At 40.1% G+C, this 19,826-nt stretch overlaps 1 protein-coding gene across 4 annotated transcripts in view; it reads right to left on the bottom strand.

Annotated features, from left to right (window-relative positions):
* rps6kc1 (ribosomal protein S6 kinase polypeptide 1) overlaps positions 1 to 19,826 on the bottom strand; it is an 89,860-nt gene that overhangs the window by 47,899 nt on the left and 22,135 nt on the right. For all 4 annotated transcript variants that reach the window (XR_013199944.1, XM_077220226.1, XM_077220227.1 and 1 more), the window contains 4 exons: positions 9,908 to 10,258; positions 7,930 to 8,051; positions 6,816 to 6,908; positions 4,043 to 4,090 (listed from right to left, as the gene is read on the bottom strand). Coding sequence is in view for 3 of the 4 variants with exons in the window: in XM_077220226.1 (XP_077076341.1) it covers positions 4,043 to 4,090; positions 6,816 to 6,908; positions 7,930 to 8,051; positions 9,908 to 10,258 (614 nt within the window). In the remaining variant the exon portion in view is untranslated. The remainder of the gene's footprint in view (positions 1 to 4,042; positions 4,091 to 6,815; positions 6,909 to 7,929; positions 8,052 to 9,907; positions 10,259 to 19,826) is intronic.

Genomic DNA, 19,826 nt, shown 5'->3' on the forward strand with positions numbered 1-19,826 from the left:
CAAGTTCAGTATGGTGTACCACAAGGCTCAGTACTAGGACCATTGCTGCTCACTCTGTACATGCTACCCTTAGGAGATATCATTAGGAAGCATGGCATTAGTTTTCACTGTTATGCTGATGATACTCAGCTCTATATTTCTTCACGCTCTGACGAAACTTACCAATCCACAAAATTAACGGAATGCATAGCTGATATAAAAAACTGGATGACTAGTAATTTCCTACTACTTAATTCTGAAAAAACAGAGATTCTAATTATTGGACAAAAAACTTCCTCACGTAATAACCTAGAATACTGTCTAACACTTGATGGCTGCTCTGTCAAGTCCTCGTCGTCGGTTAGGAACCTGGGTGTGCTCTTTGATAGCAATCTTTCATTTGAAAGTCACGTGTCTAGTTTCTGTAAAACTGCATTTTTTCCATCTTAAAAATATAACTAAACTACGTCATATGCTCTCAATGAAAAATGCATAACAATTGCTTCATGCGTTTATGACATCAAGGCTAGATTATTGTATGGCTCTACTGGGTGGTTGCCCTGCACGTTTAACACATAAATTACAGTTGGTCCAAAATGCAGCCGCTAGAGTTCTTACCAGAACCAGGAAGTATGACCATATTAGTCCGGTTCTGTCAACACTGCATTGGCTCCCTATTAAACATCGTATACATTTTAAAATCTTGCTGATTACTTACTTACAAGCACTAAATGGTTTAGCTCCCCAGTACTTGAGCAAGCTCTTAACGCATTATACTCTTTCACGTCTATTGCGATCTCAAAATTCTGGCCAGTTGATATACCAAGAATATCTAAATCGACTGCTGGCGGTAGATCCTTTTCCTATTTAGCACCAAAACTTTGGAACAACCTTCCTAACATGGTCCGGGAAGCAGACACACTCTGTCAGTTCAAATCTAGACTAAAAACACATCTCTTTGGCTTAGCATACACAACACATTATAGACTTCTATAATTCAATGTTAGGCTGCATAGTTTAGATCAGCCGGAACCAGGAACACTTCCCATAAATCCTGATGTACTTTGTACATCATAAGAAGGATGGCGTCTACGCTAATATTAGTCACTGTTTATCCCGAGGTTTACTGCAAACCGACGGATCCAGGCCATATCCAGATCCAGATCCATTGGCTTTTGGCTTGCTTAGTTGGGGACATTTAATTTTGTACTATTACACATTATTTTCCTGTTATCTCTGTAAAGCTGCTTTGAAACAATCTGCATTGTAAAAAGCGCTATATACAGGTCCTTCTCAAAAAATTAGCATATTGTGATAAATTTCATTATTTTCCATAATTTAATGATAAAAATTTAACTTTCATATATTTTAGATTCATTGCACACCAACTGAAATATTTCAGGTCTTTTATTGTTTTAATACTGATGATTTTGGCATACAGCTCATGAAAACCCAAAATTCCTATCTCAAAAAAATAGCATATTTCATCCGACCAATAAAAGTGTTTTTAATAAATAAATAAAAGTCAACCTTCAAATTATTATGTTCAGTTATGCACTCAATACTTTGTCGGGAATCCTTTTGCAGAAATGACTGCTTCAATGCGGCGTGGCATGGAGGCAGTCAACCTGTGGCACTGCTGAGGTGTTATGGAGGCCCAGGATGCTTCGATAGCGGCCTTAAGCTCATCCAGAGTGTTGGGTCTTGCGTCTCAACTTTCTCTTCACAATATCCCACAGATTCTCTATGGGGTTCAGGTCAGGAGAGTTGGCAGGCCAATTGAGCACAGTAATACCATGGTCAGTAAACCATTTACCAGTGGTTTTGGCACTGTGAGCAGGTGCCAGGTCGTGCTGAAAAATGAAATCAGATGGAAGCATGAAGTGCTCCAAAATCTCCTGATAGCTAGCTGCATTGACCCTGCCCTTGATAAAATACAGTGGACCAACACCAGCAGCTGACATGGCACCCCAGACCATCACTGACTGTGGGTACTTGACACTGGACTTCAGGCATTTTGGCATTTCCTTCTCCCCAGTCTTCCTCCAGACTCTGGCACTTTGATTTCCGAATGACATGCAAAATTTGCTTTCATCCGAAAAAAGTACTTTGGACCACTGAGCAACAGTCCAGGTCAGGAGCTTCTGCCGCTGTTTCTGGTTCAAAAGTGGCTTGACCTGGGGAATGCGGCACCTGTAGCCCATTTCCTGCACACGCCTGTGCACGGTGGCTCTGGATGTTTCTACTCCAGACTCAGTCTACTGCTTCCGCAGGTCCCCCAAGGTCTGGAATCGGTCCTTCTCCACAATCTTCCTCAGGGTCCGGTCACCTCTTCTCGTTGTACAGCTTTTTTGCCACACTTTTTCCTTCCCACAGACTTCCCACTGAGGTGCCTTGATACAGCACTCTGGGAACAGCCTATTTGTTCAGAAATTTATTTCTGTGTCTTACCCTCTTGCTTGAGGGTGTCAATGATGGCCTTCTGGAGAGCAGTCAGGTCGGCAGTCTTACCCATGATTGCGGTTTTGAGTAATGAAACAGGCTGGGAGTTTTTAAAAGCCTCAGGAATCTTTTGCAGGTGTTTAGAGTTAATTAGTTGATTAGGTTAATAGCTCGTTTAGAGACCCTTTTCATGATATGCTAATTTTTTGAGATAGGAATTTTGGGTTTTCATGAGCTGTATGCCAAAATCATCAGTATTAAAACAATAAAAGGCCTGAAATATTTCAGTTGGGTTGCAATGAATCTAAAATATATGAAAGTTAAATTTTTATCATTACATTATGTAAAATAATGAACTTTATCACAATATGCTAATTTTTTGAGAAGGACCTGTAAATAAAGGTGACTTGACTTGACTCTTTTAGTTGTGCAACCCATAATTTTACACCCCTTTGAGATATTTATCATTTAAAAAATTAGGAGGGATCACACAACAAAAATTTGTTAACTATTTTAATAAGTTCTTTCACAACAGATACGTACATTCCACAAAACAAAATAACTGAATTCACACAAATGAGCTAATTTAATAGCTTAAATCTATTGTTCTTTATTATGGTGTGTAGTTTCCTCTATGATTTATCATAGTATTATTTTCGGTGAAGTTGTTCGCTGTTCTACCATTCATAGGTATCTAAGTGTAAAAATAATAGCTTGATAAAACATCTCATCTAACCTTTTAATATTCATATCCAATTGGCCTCAACTGACGAAACATACATTTCTAAATTCTCAGACACCACTTGTGACACCACAATATTGTCACAATGGGTATCTACAAAGGGAAGTAAGGTTGACAAAGCCTTTTCTCTATGTGCCAGTAATAATCCTTGAAATTTGGAAGACTCACTTCTCCATCAGTCTCCATAAGCTTGTAGGGTTTCGTACTTAATTCTTGGCCTCTATCCTGCATTTCTCCAATTTGACAAAATTTGCCCTTGAAGCAACTTATATTGACTATTGAATTTGATCTTGATTTATAATATTGGTAATCACCTCGTTTAAGTTGAAATAAGATGGTTATTTATATACGAAGATCCTCATTTAAAAGAAGATCCCTGTATACACGACATATGGGCCCTTGCCTTCCTTGTGCATTACAGTTTTCAAAAAGAGACGATTTTCATTCAAATTGGCAAAGGAAGGCATTATTACCAACCATGGCAAAATTGGTAACACTTTACTCTGCATGACTCAAAGAATGTAAAGAGAAAGGGCTTGTGACAATAGGCCAAATTAATCAAAAGTTATGTCTTTTCGTGTATAGTTTATTCACTAGGTACGTTCACCAAACCTCTCAGATCCCTATTATTACTTATAAATCCATCCATTTGGCCCCCTTTTTTTCAATATTTAATTACTTATCAATTTGTAATACTACAGTCCTCGATATGGTTTAGATACAGCTTTTCTGGTATTTACTCTTACTGTAAATAGTTAAATCAAAATCAAACAGTCAAATTAAACAGAAGTGAAACATTACAGCTTTTAGGGAGTATTATAACTCTCTGTAAGTAATTCCTGTAAATCATTAGGTGTTAACTCTAAATGGTCCACTTACTTTCAAAATAAAAGTTTCCTGCGTTCTCTTATCCATCACCAACAGCACCTGCACATAAAACACACGTTTAAACAAAAACACTTTTGAAATAGTGTTATTTAAGATCACCCTCTAAACATCTTTTTGTCATGGGTGTTATATTTACAGTAAATATGGATCCCGGAGTCACTGTAGCCTATAGATAGAAAAGTAAAAACAAACTAATTTAACAAATGAATTCTTTAAACGTGGGGTGTCCCAACTCAGTCCTTGAGGGCCACTGTCCTGCAGAGTTTAGCACTAGCCTGCCTCAACACACCTGCCTGGAAGTTTCTAGTATACCTAGTAAGACCTTGATTATCAGGTTCAGGTGCGTTTAATTGGGGTTGGAGCTAAACTCTGCAGGACAGTGGCCCTCCAGGAGCAGGATTGGACACCCCTGCTTTAAACCTTTTTAAAGAGTTTAAAAGACAAATCCTTGTCATAAAAATAGTAACAACAGAGACAATATAGGTATGAGCAGTGATGACGAGCCCAAGCACTACCATGCCATCACCACCAGAAGGCTTTAGGAAAACATTGCGATTCAAGAAAATAAAAGAGGACTTCTTAAAAGTTTATCAAGCGCCACATTTCCTGTTACCAGCTGGTGGCGCTATGACTGTGACCCACAATAGCTACAACCAAGTGATCAGCACCCATGACCAAACATACAACAGCAATTTGATCTAATCTGACTTTCTTTTCCCTTTGGTGCTTTTTTTGTTTTGTTGCAATGGCAACACTGTTCGATATATCTAAAATCCTGTGCTCACGGTGCATTGTTTTGATGGAGACAATACATTGCCTGCAGCTCTATATGTACACTTTTCCCACCAAATTTTGAGGGCTTTTGGAAAACTTGCTTAATTTATAATGTCACAATTTATAATGTTTTTGGGTGAATTATCCCTTTAAATAGGCAAAGCATGAAAATATGTGCAAATGATGAACTTTCGTGGCCATGCAGCACTCATTTAAAAAAAACAAACAATGAATCGATTTTTTTTTTGCTCATTACTGTATAAAGGGAGATACTAAACAGGTTTCTCTTTTGCGTCTTTTTGCACTTGAACAGACAAATACACACAAAAATGTCAAAATATTCTCGCAAACAGTTTATGTCTCAAGTGAACAAATAGTTGACAAAGAAAACGCATAACAGTGTATTGGTTCCGTGCAGCTCTTAAAGTGACAGCAGCTTAATATTACTGCTGCTGTTTCTATAATAACGTTAATCAAGTTCCTTGAGTAAATGTTCTTTAGCCTTTTGATTTTTGTTCATGGTATTCAGCTGCAAAGAAATGTTTTACAAATAAGACTTAGAAAATGTGAATTATATTATACGATTTTTTTTACCTTGTTGGAATTGAAATTAGGAATCGATAAAAATCTGAATCAAAAAGCAGAATCTGAATCGTCAAGATTCAAACGATACCAAACACAACAGGCAATTGTATTAAAGGAGTCATAATGTGCAATTTTCACTTTTCCATGAGAATCAATGTATGTTATGATTGACTAACGATTATACATTGGCCGGGATGCCGATATTTTAAAGTGAAGCGTTTGTTTACCCCAGGGTTCTTAAACTAGCCAACGTGCACGCGCACTCAAATACGAGATTTCAATTTCTCCCCCGACTTGACGTCAAGACGGGGCCGGATATACCATATATGGACACCGCAGAGGAGGCCCGCCCTGCCCCTCTCCCCATCATATTCAGTCAAGAAAGATGCAGAAACGTAGTGCACACGTGAGTTGCTCTGTGGTTGACTGTCATAATCCACATTCTAATGTTTTTTCTTTACCCAAAACTGACCAAACTACAAGGGACAAGTGGATGAAATTTATTTTTAATGATGCTGTTCCAACAACCATCTCAACTTGCTCAACGTTAGGTGTCTGCGCTAAACATTTCACAAAAGAATCTTTTACAAATTTGGGGCAATATCAGGCGAAGTTGGCATCGAAGCTACGTTTGGAAAAAGGTGCCATTCCAACAATCAGGGACTTGCCTGAATTTGAAACGGTAAGACTGTGTTTTTATTACTATATTGTGTGTAACAAACAGCAGCTAACTACTAATGCGGTTAATGTATGTGATGTAAACACGGGGAATGGACTCTACGAATGCTAGCCACATCTTTCCACTTTGTTTTACACTACAGTAACATTAGTTACGGTACAGGAGTCCATGCTCAGTGCCTAAAACCGTTTGCTAAATGTAATTCTGAAAACAATATACCACAAAACATTATTAGCCAAACTCATGCAAAACATGCATTCTGAAAAATAGCTTTCAGTTAGTGGGGCTTCTGTAAGAATGTATCTGGCAATGGTGTATAGCGCCATGATCTCTTTTTGGAATGATATGCTGAAGTTACCTGCGGTGTCAAGCCCCCTCCTTCCTGCCACCAATCAACGCGCCCCTCATTTGCATTATTAAAATGACCGTCCACGACAGCCAAAACCTCGCATCAGATCTCGCGAGACAATAATGCATTCAGAAATAAGGGTCAAACGAGCTCTGTGTTTATTTTTTTCCAATTTTTTTTTTTTAGAAGGGCATGAAATGACTATAATAGAGCGTGGGTATCAAAGTTAATACTACATTATGACTCCTTTAAAGTTAGTTTGTTTCTGATTCAACTTCGCCCTGTTTATTGTGACATATACCATTAACTTATACTGAGATGATTTTGGTCATAACTGCCAATCTTAGAAAAGAGCTTGTGAAGATTGTGATGTGTACCTTATCAATAACACCCAGCACTCTGTAATGCTTCAGCTCATCAAAGTGAGTCTGCTCAGACCACGAGCCGCCACAGCACTGCGAGCCCAATGCCTGAAGAAACAAACAAAGAGACACATGAAGGACATGGAAAGCCTGTAATTCATAAAAATGTTCACAGAACAATCCAATATGTGAGTGCACAATGTTTTAAATGTTCCTGTGAATGAAATAAAACATTCATATGCAACGTGCATGTAAACACTGTTCACTCACTTTTCACAAATATTTCACAAAATTAAGCCTGTCATGTTTCAAAATATATTGTTCAAAATGAAGTTTATCCAGTTTCTGTTCATGTTCATGTTCCTATTTACTTTCAAGAATATTAAAATAAATTACAAAAAGCATTCTCTAGTTTATGCCTTTATTAAAGAAATAGTTAACTCAAGAATTAAAATTAGCCCATGATTTACTCACCCTCAAGTCATCCTAGGTGTACAGTATATGACGTTCTTTCAGACGAATACAATCGGAGTTATATTAAAAAATGCCCTGGCTCTTCCAAGATTTATAATGGCAGTGAACGGCCGTTTCTGAAGTCGATAAAAATGCATCCATCCATGATAAAAGTGCTCCACACGGCTCCGAGGGATTAATAAAGGCCTTCTGAAGCGAAGCCATGCGTTTGTGTAAGAAAAATATCCATGTTTAAAACTTTTTCGACTAAAATAACTAGCTTCCGACAGACGACCGTACACATCGATTTACGGAGAAAGAGTAACACTTGACCTGACGCACAACGTAATGACAAACGCGGAAGGGCAGAGGATAGAGCAAAACACAACACCAGTCACGAATTAGAAGTCTAAAACGAGAACTTTAATGAGAAATGTGGGAGTTTGTTGCCCAGCCCTGTTTGTTTGAACCAGGAGAGGCACCAAAGCTTACGCCACTCCTACATCTTCAAGTGAGTCTTTTGCCGGGAAGGCATGAGGGTAAGTAAATCATGGGCTAATTTTCATTTTTGAGTGAACTCTCTTTAATCCTGATTTGTCCTCACTTTATAGAGGATCAAATATGTATGTGCATTGTATTAATGAGGTCTCAGATGAAAGGTCAGACACACACTGACCCTGCTTTGAGTGGAGCTCTGCCCCATGCTGTCCTTGAGCTGTGCAGAAATGAGCTCGGCACGCATCAGATATTCTGCCGTCTTTCTCTTCACAGCCTCCCTTCTGCTGGGACTCACCTCTCCTGAAATATGCAATAAATACACACACAATAAACACTAGGGGTGTGCATCTTCAGGCAATCCGAATATGTGAATATTCGTTCTTTACTTTCTTTATTATTTGTTTTTTTACTTTAATACTTTTATAATAATTACAAATTACTTAAAAAGAATTGGATTTTAAGAATTAACCAACTAATTATAGCTTCTTAACAGCAAATATAAATTAATAAAGGGAAACCAAAAAACATAACCAATAAATAAAAAAATGCTTTCAGTCAGTATCTGTGAGTGCTTTACACAAAGGTCAATCAGAAGCATATATGTTGAGTGTGTGAACACAATGGCCAATCAGAAGCATATATGTTGAGAGCACTAACACAATGGCCAATCAGAAGCATGTTGAGCGTGTGGACAATTGCAAATCAGAGGACTATACGTTTAGCGCATGAACGCAATGGCCAATCAGAAGCATATATGTTGAGAGCGCCAACACAATGGCCAATCAGAAGCATATATGTTGAGAGCACTAACACAATGGCCAATCAGAAGCATGTTGAGCGTGTGGACAATTGCAAATCAGAGGCATATATGTTTAGCGCATGAACACAATGGCCAATCAGAAGCATACATGTTGAGAGTGCCTACACAATGGCCTATCAGAAGTATATATGTTGAGCGTGTGAACACAAGGGCCAATCAGAGGCATATATCATCGCTGTCCGATGAAAACCCCGTATGTCCATTTTGCCGATTTTGCGATTTTTCGACGGATAGAATGTCCAGGTTCATTTCCGTATACAGTATGCTTCACTTTATCTAAATGGACCAATGAGAAATTGTGAAATCATGTCATCTGATTTTCACATATATCCATTTGGTGTCAAAGCTGTCAATCACGCCCCATATCTCCCTCCCTGTGGAGGAATCTCGCCCGTCTCGTGAAGTTTCATCTTAAACATCTCTGGAAGCTCAGCATTGGATAGCCGAATAACACTGTGAGGTAAAGTATCAGCAAATGTTTGTTTTTTGACAACTGTTCACAAGTTTATTATATATTCACAAAATTACGGTAGGACTGTGCAAACAAAGTATCAGTCTAGCATTTCCATGTCAGTGTATTGATCTATTGTCCCTTCATAGTTTGCAAGAGACATTTAATAAACTGAGCGTATTTAATAGAGACGTAGGCTATTTAATAAACTGAGCGCATTTAATAAACAGACGTAGGCTATTTAATAAACTGAGCGTAGCCTATTCATCTGTCAATATGAAACGCGACTTGGTCATTCTAATTAATGATCGGAAGAACGTGTATCGACCACCGTTACTGTAAAATATGCACGTATGTCCATTTAAACTCGATTTTGGTCAAATGTGGATTATATCATTACACTGGCAAGAATATGGTTACATTTAAAGATGCTGTACCAAGTATGCAACGCTACGTTCAACTGCTTTTGAGATTACGGTGTTTTTTTCACTTCCTGAAAATTAACCGTTTTGGAGATACGTGAGTTTCATCGGGCAGCGAAGATATCTTTGAGAGCGCCAACACAATGGCCAATCAAAAGCATATGTTGAGCACGTCACGTCAACACAATGGCCAATCAGAAGCATATATGTTGAGTGTGTGAACACAATGGCCAATCAGAAGCATATATGTTGAGCATGTGAACAATGGCCAATCAGAAGCATATATGTTGAGTGTGTGAACACAATGGCCAATCAGAGACATGTTGAGTGTGTGAACACAATGGCCAATCAGAGACATATACTGTATGTTAAGCGCGTGCCGCGTGAACACAAAGAAGCACATGCGACCAATAGGAGACAATTGCAGCTGTGCAAGTGTAAATACATGCATTTAATGACATACCTTGTACACCCTGCAGCAGAAGATCCACACCTCTACGATAGTAGGAAAACGCCACTGCAAATTCCTGCTCCACCTCTTTCTGGACAGCTAAAGCGATCAGCCCACTGGCCTTTTCCAGGTAGTCCTCCTTCTCTGTGGAGCACCTGAGACTGGAGGCAAAGCTCAAAGTCCCACTGGTGTGGCTAGACTCTACTCCCACCCGGCTCGGGGACGTCACTCGCTGTGGGATTGGAGACGTGTTGCTTTGTATTGCTTTGTGCTTTATGCTGCCTGATGCCATTCCATCGTCCACAGCAGCCAGAAAGTCTCCATCAACCTCCAGAGAATTCAGCTCACTGTGAACGCTGCCACCTCCATTTAAAGACACAAATTCAGTATGAACTACACGACTGGATATAATGCAAATTACTTGGTTCAAAAAAATAAATAAATAGCTGCAAGCAGAAACAAAAGGCCCAAGCATTGAGGCACCACCACTACTAAATAGCTTTAAGAAAACAATGCACAGTAGGACCCATCCATGTGATCAGCCTCCTTTACTAAATTTACAACATCAATTTAATCTAAATCTGACAATGCACAATGAGACTCTTCTTGTGTCCCTTTCTTGTCATTAATTTGGCTTGACGAAAACAATAACTGTACTGGTGGTGAGTCTGGTGACTGTAGTTAATACTCTTTAGTCAAAAGGGGGCGCTACAGAGCCCAACTGCACGTCTTTGTTTTAGCTTTTACCTATGCCTCCTGACAGCCAACAACTCTGATATGTTTGGATGACAAATATCATGAAATTTTAAGCATGCTAAGAACTTTAAAACACCAGAACATGTTATACCACTAATGTCTGCTGACTAAGAATCAGAAGTGTTACAGTTGGTCAGAATCCGCTCAATATCCCTCAAGACTAGTTTTTCATTGTTCATCATAGGTGGGAGTAAGTCACACATGTGCAAGTCACAAGCAAGTCTCAAGTCTTAACCTTCGAGTGTCAACCAAGTCCAAGTAAATTTTTTATAAAGGCAAGCAGGGACGTGCACAGGAATTATGAGGGGCAGTTGCTCTGACCTAAAAAAAGGGCTTCCTGTACATTCAGTTGTGCTTCTTGCTCGTATTCAGTTCTGATGGTAGGCTACGGGCAACTACGCATGATTTGTAGTATGATTGCGTAAAGGGAACAGGAATTCCGGTAGGCAACAGAATCGACTGCTAAACCCAGGGCCGATCCTGAACTCCCCCTGGGGCCCTAAGCAAAAGGGGCCCTCTACCTGACCTGTGACGCCGTGAGCTATGTAAACCATTTGCCATAGCCACACAATCACACCTGACACTTCAGTGCTCCCAATACAATCCTCCCTCCTTGAAACAAAACAGTCAAAGAATAAGTACAACAATATAGAACAGAATGAGGTTCAAACAAACAATATTTATTGAATAGAGTATTTTCTATAGAATGTTAACATAACAAGTGAATATTAACGTAAACATAAATAAGAAGAAAATAATAAATTATAACCCTGAGGTTTGGCTTTTGGGATTAACTTTGGTTCTCTCTACAGCCTGGGTATTTTCGCCATCAGTATGATTTTTTTTATTTATTATTATGCATGTTGAAGCAATTCTTGATTTATGGTTATTATTTACCGAGGGATGTGCATCCATATTGACCAGTATGTCCAGCTAATCAACATTTTAAATTCAATATAGCCTATAAATCAATAGTCAATCAATGTCAAATTGTCAATACATTGCTTTCTATCTTGCATAATTAGTGCAGTTGTTTAGAGTTTTTAACTACACTGAGACTAGATAATCAGTTTCTTGTTTTATAAATGTGACTGTGATTGGGAGTGCCATCATTCACGTGCATGTATTGTACAGTATGTCTGGTCTCCACATATTTCTGCTTGAAAAATGCGAGTTTCATTTCGTGCACGCGCATATGAACGCACGATAACACACGCGACGCGGTTATGTTTTCCGAGCTGCAGTAGAAACAAACACCGTTGCACTTTGTCGTTTATCAAAAACAAACGTAATATTTTTTTTTATTTTACTCTCACTTTTGTCAGGCACAAAGTGATGCAAGAGATGCACTGCCTGCCCAGCTAGGTTAGCAAGACCGAAAAACATCAAACTTTGCTGACATCAAACTTAGAGAGGAGAGAACACAAGTTTACCTGATTGTTGTTCCCGCAATTCACTCTCATGGGTTTTTTCTTCTTCCTCTTTTCGTGACCAGAAGGATAGTTTCGCTTCATTTTGTCATGGATGTTGTACACATTAATTGACACGCTATGACACGAGATGGAGGCGGGGCCTTAAGTAATTTGTGGGGTCTTACGCACCGGTCGCGTGCAGCGCTGCAGCCACGTAAACAGTTTGCCCTTACCTTACTGACTTTCACGTTCGGTGCACGAATGGAAGTGAATGAGGCTTTGCGAATTTAAAAAAAATAAATAAATAAAAAATGTATCTAGGCCTGTGTGAAATTCTGCAGCCATTGTACGATTTTTTTTTTTTTTCTCGGAAGGGCAACTTGAGTCGAGAAGGGCATATGGGCAGTTGCCCGGGCAACCTGAGCAACCCCCCTGTGCACGTCCCTGAAGGCAAGTCAATCAAGTCACTGCCTTATGTCAAGCAAGTCAAGTCAAGTCGTAGCTTGGGTCACAAGTCACTGGCAAGTCATACAAACGTTTGACGATTTCACTGAATTTATATATTAAAATAAGTTAAAACTACAGAAGTTGTGGACTATGGTTTTATTTGCAACTTTATATTTTTTTTAATATATGCATTTCCACATATAGCTGAGTGGTTACTACAATAAAAATCTAAATGTAACTGAAATTAGGCCAACATTAAAGCATGAAAAAATAAATATGCCTCAAACATTGCAGAAGACCATTAAAAGGTATTAAACAATTCACAATTCAAGTATAATTCCTATGCAACCAAAGGCATTCTTCAAACTGGCATCCCCTTAATACAAGTTATATATTTTTAATTATGAAGTTAAAACCGCCAATAGGTGGCGCCAAATTACCGTATTAATTTACAAGTCATAGAAGCAATCATTTAACTTATGTCCAAAACGGCAGATTCGTTCTGGAACTAAGCAACTAGGTCACTGAATCACAAATACGCATAACTCTTTCACAAATACGCATAACTCTTTCTGTGGCTTGTTTGGAACTATTGTCATTGGAGAAATCGAGCAAAAACAGAAAATATTTGGAATATTAGGCTATGTCTAAATGTCACATGACAATATTCACTCTTACTGAACTGTTTTATAAAATCATTATCACATTTGCAATCGCGTCAATATTCTGGAAATATTTTTTTAATACCATATGTTATAATTATGAAAATAACTCATACTAGGGCATTTTTTTCCACCACATTTTGAATTTTGGGTGCAATATTAATTCTGCTGGCATTTTGATAACATCTAATAGATGTAACCCCTGATAACATCTAACCCTGCTATAAGAGAAACATAAAACACAACAAAACATTAACAGTTTTCTATGTTGTTTTTTGTCATTGGAAAGAACGACATTTTTGGCTTTAAAGCATGATTTAAAAAGAAATGTGGCAAATGTTATACAAAATATATGACATTATTAATTATCATTTGAATATTGACAACATTAAGCTACATTTGAAAACATAATTGTGTATAAAGAGGCATGCTGTTTTGACCAATATTCTCGATTTAAAGATAGTCATATTAACTATAACAAACAGGTTAAAAAAAGCCATAGCTTACTTTTAGACGTGGTGAATGAAGTTCGACTGTTCGAGGTTGTGATGGTCGTCCGATATCCCTTGCCAGTTATTATGCGTACAGCAAATCTTCTTGTATGAATATAGTCAATTTCTAGTGTTTATATCCAAAAAGAAACGATGCTGGGAGATGTTTTTGTATTTAGCGCGCTCACCGCGATGTATGTTTTTTCTGGGCTTGTGCAGTGTCACGCAATCGCGCAGAATCTGATGACTGGCTTCAATGGTTCCGTTGCTTTCATTTTGTTCATCAATTGATGTTGCGATGATAAATGTATATCAAGTCATTCTCGAGTCATACAGTTCAAGTCAAGTCAAGTCTCAAGTCATTGGATCTCAAGTCAAAGTCAAGTCGAGTCATTTTCTTAATTTAGTCAAGCAAGTCTCAAGTCCTTAAATTTGCGACTCGAGTCTGACTCGAATCAAGTCATGTGACTCGAGTCCCCCATCTCTGTTGTTCATGGATTTCAGCATGTTTGCGAATCCCTGCATAATAACCAATAGGAGTTTTTGCAAAAGTACAGAACTCAGCGAGTCCAACAGCTTCAGCGATGGGAGCGTTCTTTACTTACTTTCTGTATATAATCCATTTACAATTTAAATAATTGTTTTATTTTTCATGCTGCCAATTACACACCCACCCCCCACCAGCAATTATTATTATTTTATCAAATGAAAAAAAATCTATCTATCTATCTATCTATCTATCTATCTATCTATCTATAGCGCAATGCATTTTAAAAATCGGGTATAATCATGGGCGTCGGAAGCAAAAAAAATGTGGGTGGGTCATCCTTCAGATTTTTTTTTTTAACTGGAGTAGATTAGGGGAGTTCCTGAAGCCAAATACCTTATCTAAAAAATCTCTGCAAAAATGAGTGATGTGAAAGAGTGAGAGTCCGAATGAAACGAGCACAAATCCGTCTATGCGTGCATCTCTCAGAAATCAGAGCTTGGCAAGAGTAATATCAACTCAAATAGGCTACTACATCCTACATGTTATTGTAGCCTGTGGGTTTGAGACGTTCTTTGTTTCTCTCTCTCATCTCCCTCTTCACCGCTTCAGCTCGCTTTCACTCCCCCCCCGTGTTGCTACGGTACCTAATGTGGGTGGGAATGGTTAGAAATTGAGAGCAGGCAGGTATATAGGCACCTGGGGTCCTCATGCCGGTAGTCATACATTGTAGCTAGCTGCTAACAGGTTGGAGTGCAGCAGTGTTCCGGGGTGCTGTTTGTAGCGCAAGGTATGTCCAAACTATCTGTGTTGTATGATTATAATGGCTACTTGGGTTCAGTGCACTAAGCGAGGTCTTATTGTCTTCCTGCTGGGGTAAGGTGGCGAGTGACTGCCAAAAGCACTACTGTTTGTGTGCGAAACATGTTGGAATGCCTAGATTGATGAACATAGATGAGGTAAATTTTTTATCTGGCTATGTTAGCGTATCCCCGCTTGTTTATTGTTTTGGCTGTAATGGGGCTCTGTTGTTATGTTCGCCAGCGTTTCGTGACCCTGCTGAAATTATGAAGCCCCGAAACACTGTCTACCCACGCAATCGTTAGACGGCAGGCAGGTATGTAATGGCTATGATTTTTATGTGTTTGGTAAAAAGGAAAATGTGTGTTTAGCAGCTTTATGTACATAGACGGACTGATGATGGATTTATGGTCTGGTGTTTGGCGTGTGTGCGTGTGTTTAGTAGCTATATGTAATAGACTGACTGATTATGAATTTTAGGCACACAGAGCACTCACTGCGTCTCTTATTTTTTTTTAGAGGCTACAGCCAATCCATTGTCGGCTGCTGTTCTCTTGAATATGTTTAAATGTGTATGAATGTGCAGGTGCTGCTTTTTAGACCCTTTTCGGTAATGTTTATTTCTTTTTTTCTTTTTTTTTTCTTTTCTTTTCCCGCTAACTGGTGGGTTGTAAGAGATTTGTGTTAGTGAACCAACTGTGACTCCGGCTAGCGGTTTCTTCTTTTCTTATTTGTTGTTGGTTTCATCCCTCTCCCCAGTAATAGTCTTGGGGTGGATTGGGCCCATAGGAAAGACTAGCGCACCAGGTTCTAGCCTAGTTTCCTTTGTGCTTCACCCATTTTAAAACCAATGTGTGCAGTGTAATGCTGTGATGTGTGCACCTTTTAGAGATGGCTCAAAGAGCATGATTGCTGTGTAGGCTGATTATTATAGTGTTGGTTCTACCATAAGGGTGTGCTTTAGTTCACGTGTGGTATTGAAACCTAGGCCTGGGCAAGCTTGTAATCCGGTGGCCAACCCTCCTATGGCTTATCCCTATGTCAAATGATGTATGTTCGTGTTATTTATTGATAACCAAAAGCGACAAATTTTTAACTGAAACAAAAATAAAGATTGTATTTTTTTACTTTGTAAATCCAAGCCTGTGCATGCTTTTTGTTGCAACATAGAGTCCCCTTGCTCTTACTAGTCCTGTTCAAGGGGTGGCGTAGTTAGCACCGCCATAGCCCTACGGGGGGGCAACATTCTGGCGTAGTCGGCAGGGTAACATTTGAGTCGCTAGGTTAGTCTACTTAAGCAGCACCTGTGTGTGTGTGGGGGGGTGTGTCTGTGAGAGAGAATACGCAGACGTGTATAGAGAACAGCAGCTGGCAACAATATGAGTGACGAAGAAGAGTCTGCGGTGGAGCTGCAGCAGCTGCGACGACGCTTGGCGCAGTTCCAGGCTGAAAATGAGAGACTTTCGGGGGGTGGGACAGCGGGCACTGCTAGTAGCAGTGCTACTAGTACCCAGCCTGTTCGACGGGAGCAAGCGCTCTTTATACCTCGAGAGCGGCGGTGCCCAAAGTTTTCTGGCTCTGCAATTGCAGGGTCTTTGTCTGTCGAAGAATGGATTGAAGAAGCCAAAAGTTGTATTCGGGCAACGCATATGTCTAATTTTGACAAAGCATTGTTTGATCACTTAGAGGGTGAAGCCCGGAATGAGGTTAAGTACCGTCCTGCAGCCACACGTGAAAACCCTGAGTCGATAATTGAAGTCTTAAGGGAAGTGTATGGTTGTGCGGAAGTCTTAAGGGAAGTGTATGGTTGTGCTAAGTCGTATGTGTACTGGCAACAGCGTTTCTTTAATAGAAAGCAGAAGGACAATGAAAGTTTGTTTGAGTTTTCTCATGCGTTAATGGAAATGTTGGATACAGTAAAACAGTCAAATGAAGGTGCCATCAGAAACCCTGATATTGTTCTGCGAGACCAGTTCTGTGAAAATGTCTCTGATCCTATGTTACGTAGAGAACTCAAGAGATTTGTACGAGCAGATAGCGGGTTGACTCTTCTAGCCATACGGAAGGAAGCTATAAGGTGGGTGCAGGAGGGTCAGTCCAACCGAGACCGTAGTTACCATACTCCAGGAGTAAGCAGTGAAGCTCAGGTTGTGTCACATTGCGTTACAGCCCCCCAGTCATCAGAATTCGCTAAATTAAAAGACTTGGTCCTTAAGCAACAAGCTCAGTTGGACATACTCGTAAGGCAGTTAGGACATCCTAGTGGTAGACCACAGGCCCCTCCACCACACCGGGGTGGGCGGTACAAACACGCCCCCAATGGTCAGCCCATTTGTCTGCAGTGCGATCAACCAGGCCATATAGCCCGCTACTGCCAGGCAGCTCCCTCCACCCACAATAGTAGGTCAGTTCCACGGTTGCCCCCTGATATCCCCCCTAACCTAGCATCAGGCCCAGACAACCTCCTTAGCCAGTCGGGAAACTAGCAACTTCCAGTGTGCAGAGCCACACGCTGGGAAGGGATGTGTATGGCTCATTTCATCCTCAATCATACGATAAGTTAGTCAAAAATTGTCCTGTATTGTCTGTGTCTATGGGAGACGTAACAGTTCCCTGCCTGATTGACACTGGGTCAATGGTGACCACCATCACCGAGAGTTTCTTTCGAGTGCATTTCCATCATCTACAAAAGAAAGATTGTAGATGGCTTGGGCTTAAGGCCGCTAATGGTTTAGACATCCCCTATGTTGGGTACCTAGAGTTGGATGTGGGGGTATTGGGGCAATGCATTCCGGGGAGGGGGATTTTAATTGTTAAAGACCCAGAGAATAGCACTCTTAAAGACCGCAAGCTCATAACACCCGGGATACTGGGAATGAATGTAGTTGGGGAATGTTATCAGGTCTTTTTTAAACAACATGGCTCACAGCTCTTCCACTTCCCTCCTGTGAAATCGGCGGCACCAGCAGCCCGTCGTGCATTGAGACACTGTGAACAGATCCAGGCCATTGTAAATGCACCGAAGCCGTTCAAAGTGAAAGTCCATGGGAAACGGGCAGTCTGTCTTGAGGCAGGAGCCCTAACCATGGTCCCGGTTAGATGCCCCCAGCTTGAGTCTGCAGCGTTTTTGCTAGAGCCCCTGGGCTTTGACGAGGAGCAGTTGCCGGAAGGCCTATTGGTGTCCCCTACCTTGGTGCCGGCGAGAAAGGGTTTTGTATATGCCCCTGTAGTGAACGTTGGTAACACAAAGGTATGGTTGCCCCCACGCCACCCTATTGGCACTGTACAAGTTGTGGCTGCGGCTGCAACAGGAACCGCTGCTTCCATATCGGTCGACCCTTTATGGGAACAGTGTCAGGCTTATGTCTCAACACAGGGGGTAGTTAAGTGCTGCAGTTTCCCTGAGTTCACGGCGCCAGACTTCCCGGGGTTGACCCAGCAACAAGCTGCTGAGGCCAGGGCCCTCCTTGTCCAGTATAGTAACATATTTTCCCAAGGGGAGGGAGACCTAGGATGCACGTCTTTAATCAGCCATGAGATTCCCCTGTTGGACAATGCTCCTGTTCGGCAGCCATACCGTAGAATTCCACCCTCCCAGTATGAAACAGTGAAGGCACACATCCAACAGCTCTTAGATAGTAAAGTCATCAGAGAAAGTAGCAGTCCATATTGTTCTCCGATAGTCTTGGTGACTAAGAAGGATGGGAGTTTGCGCCTCTGTGTAGATTACAGGCAGTTAAACGCAAAAGCCCGCCGTGACGTTAGACATGTGCCGGTATTCGGTAATGCGATAAATCGCGGTAATGAATATGCACGATATTGTTATCGCGGGGACTTCGAAATACCGTGAAAAATAATAGATCAGATTTTTGATTTTTAGAACGCGCATCAGCTTATTTTCCATCAACCGCTTAAAAAAACAATGCGTATATGCTGCACAAAACACGTGCGCACTTTGATGTAAATGATCCCCACATCACATGTATAAGCACTGTGTGAATGCAGTGTGCACTCTAGTCTAATGTAAACAATCCTCACATGGAAAAGAAGCACGGCGGAAGGAGGAACGCTGCCGACTATTTATCCCCCGCATGGCTGCCAACTCTCACGCATTCAGCTTGAGACTCACGCAATTGACACTTTCACACGGTCTCGCGCCACACATCCATTTTCTCACGCAGAGAAAAATCGCGGAGCAAAGAGGACACTGACACCGACAGACTAGACAGAGCAGGTTACTTTTGATATGAAAAAAATATCAGCTCTCAGGTTTTATAACGAAATTCAGACAATAAATACTGTTTTGGTGCTTGTAAATGACGTGACAGATCGCGCGCCTCAGTTCAAGTAAACAGATCATCTGTTACTTTTTATTAAAGATACAGTACAACCCACCGAAAGGTATACGTACTTTCGATCAATCAGTGTTTTTCAACCACGGAAAGAGGTCAATAACACTGCAGGAGAACAATTATGTCACAGAACGTTACATTTACCTCAGGAAAGCCATTTAATGTTAGTTGACTATAAGAAAATAGCTATAGAGAGGAGTATTTTGCTAAATATGTGCACTATATTACATATTTTAATATATGTTTACTTGTCATTATATAATTGTTGTTATAATGAAAATTACGGCATATTACATTTTTATATTTATATTATTATTATATTTATATTGTATGCATTATATTTAATTTCTCTCTGTATGTTTACAGCATTATGTGAGATATATTTTTTCTTGAGAAAAAATTAAATGCAGGCTATCTACTGTAGCCTACCTAATATTTATCCAAATGAGTCAATATTGAATCAAGATTGAAATTAAATCCAAGAATTTAATTGAAATCATGAAAATTGTGTTAAGCAATAATA

Source organism: Siphateles boraxobius, unplaced genomic scaffold (assembly GCF_051911475.1).
Source record: "Siphateles boraxobius isolate OS27281-9 unplaced genomic scaffold, OSU_SipBor_1 8, whole genome shotgun sequence".
NCBI classification, from domain to species: Eukaryota; Metazoa; Chordata; class Actinopteri; order Cypriniformes; family Leuciscidae; genus Siphateles; species Siphateles boraxobius.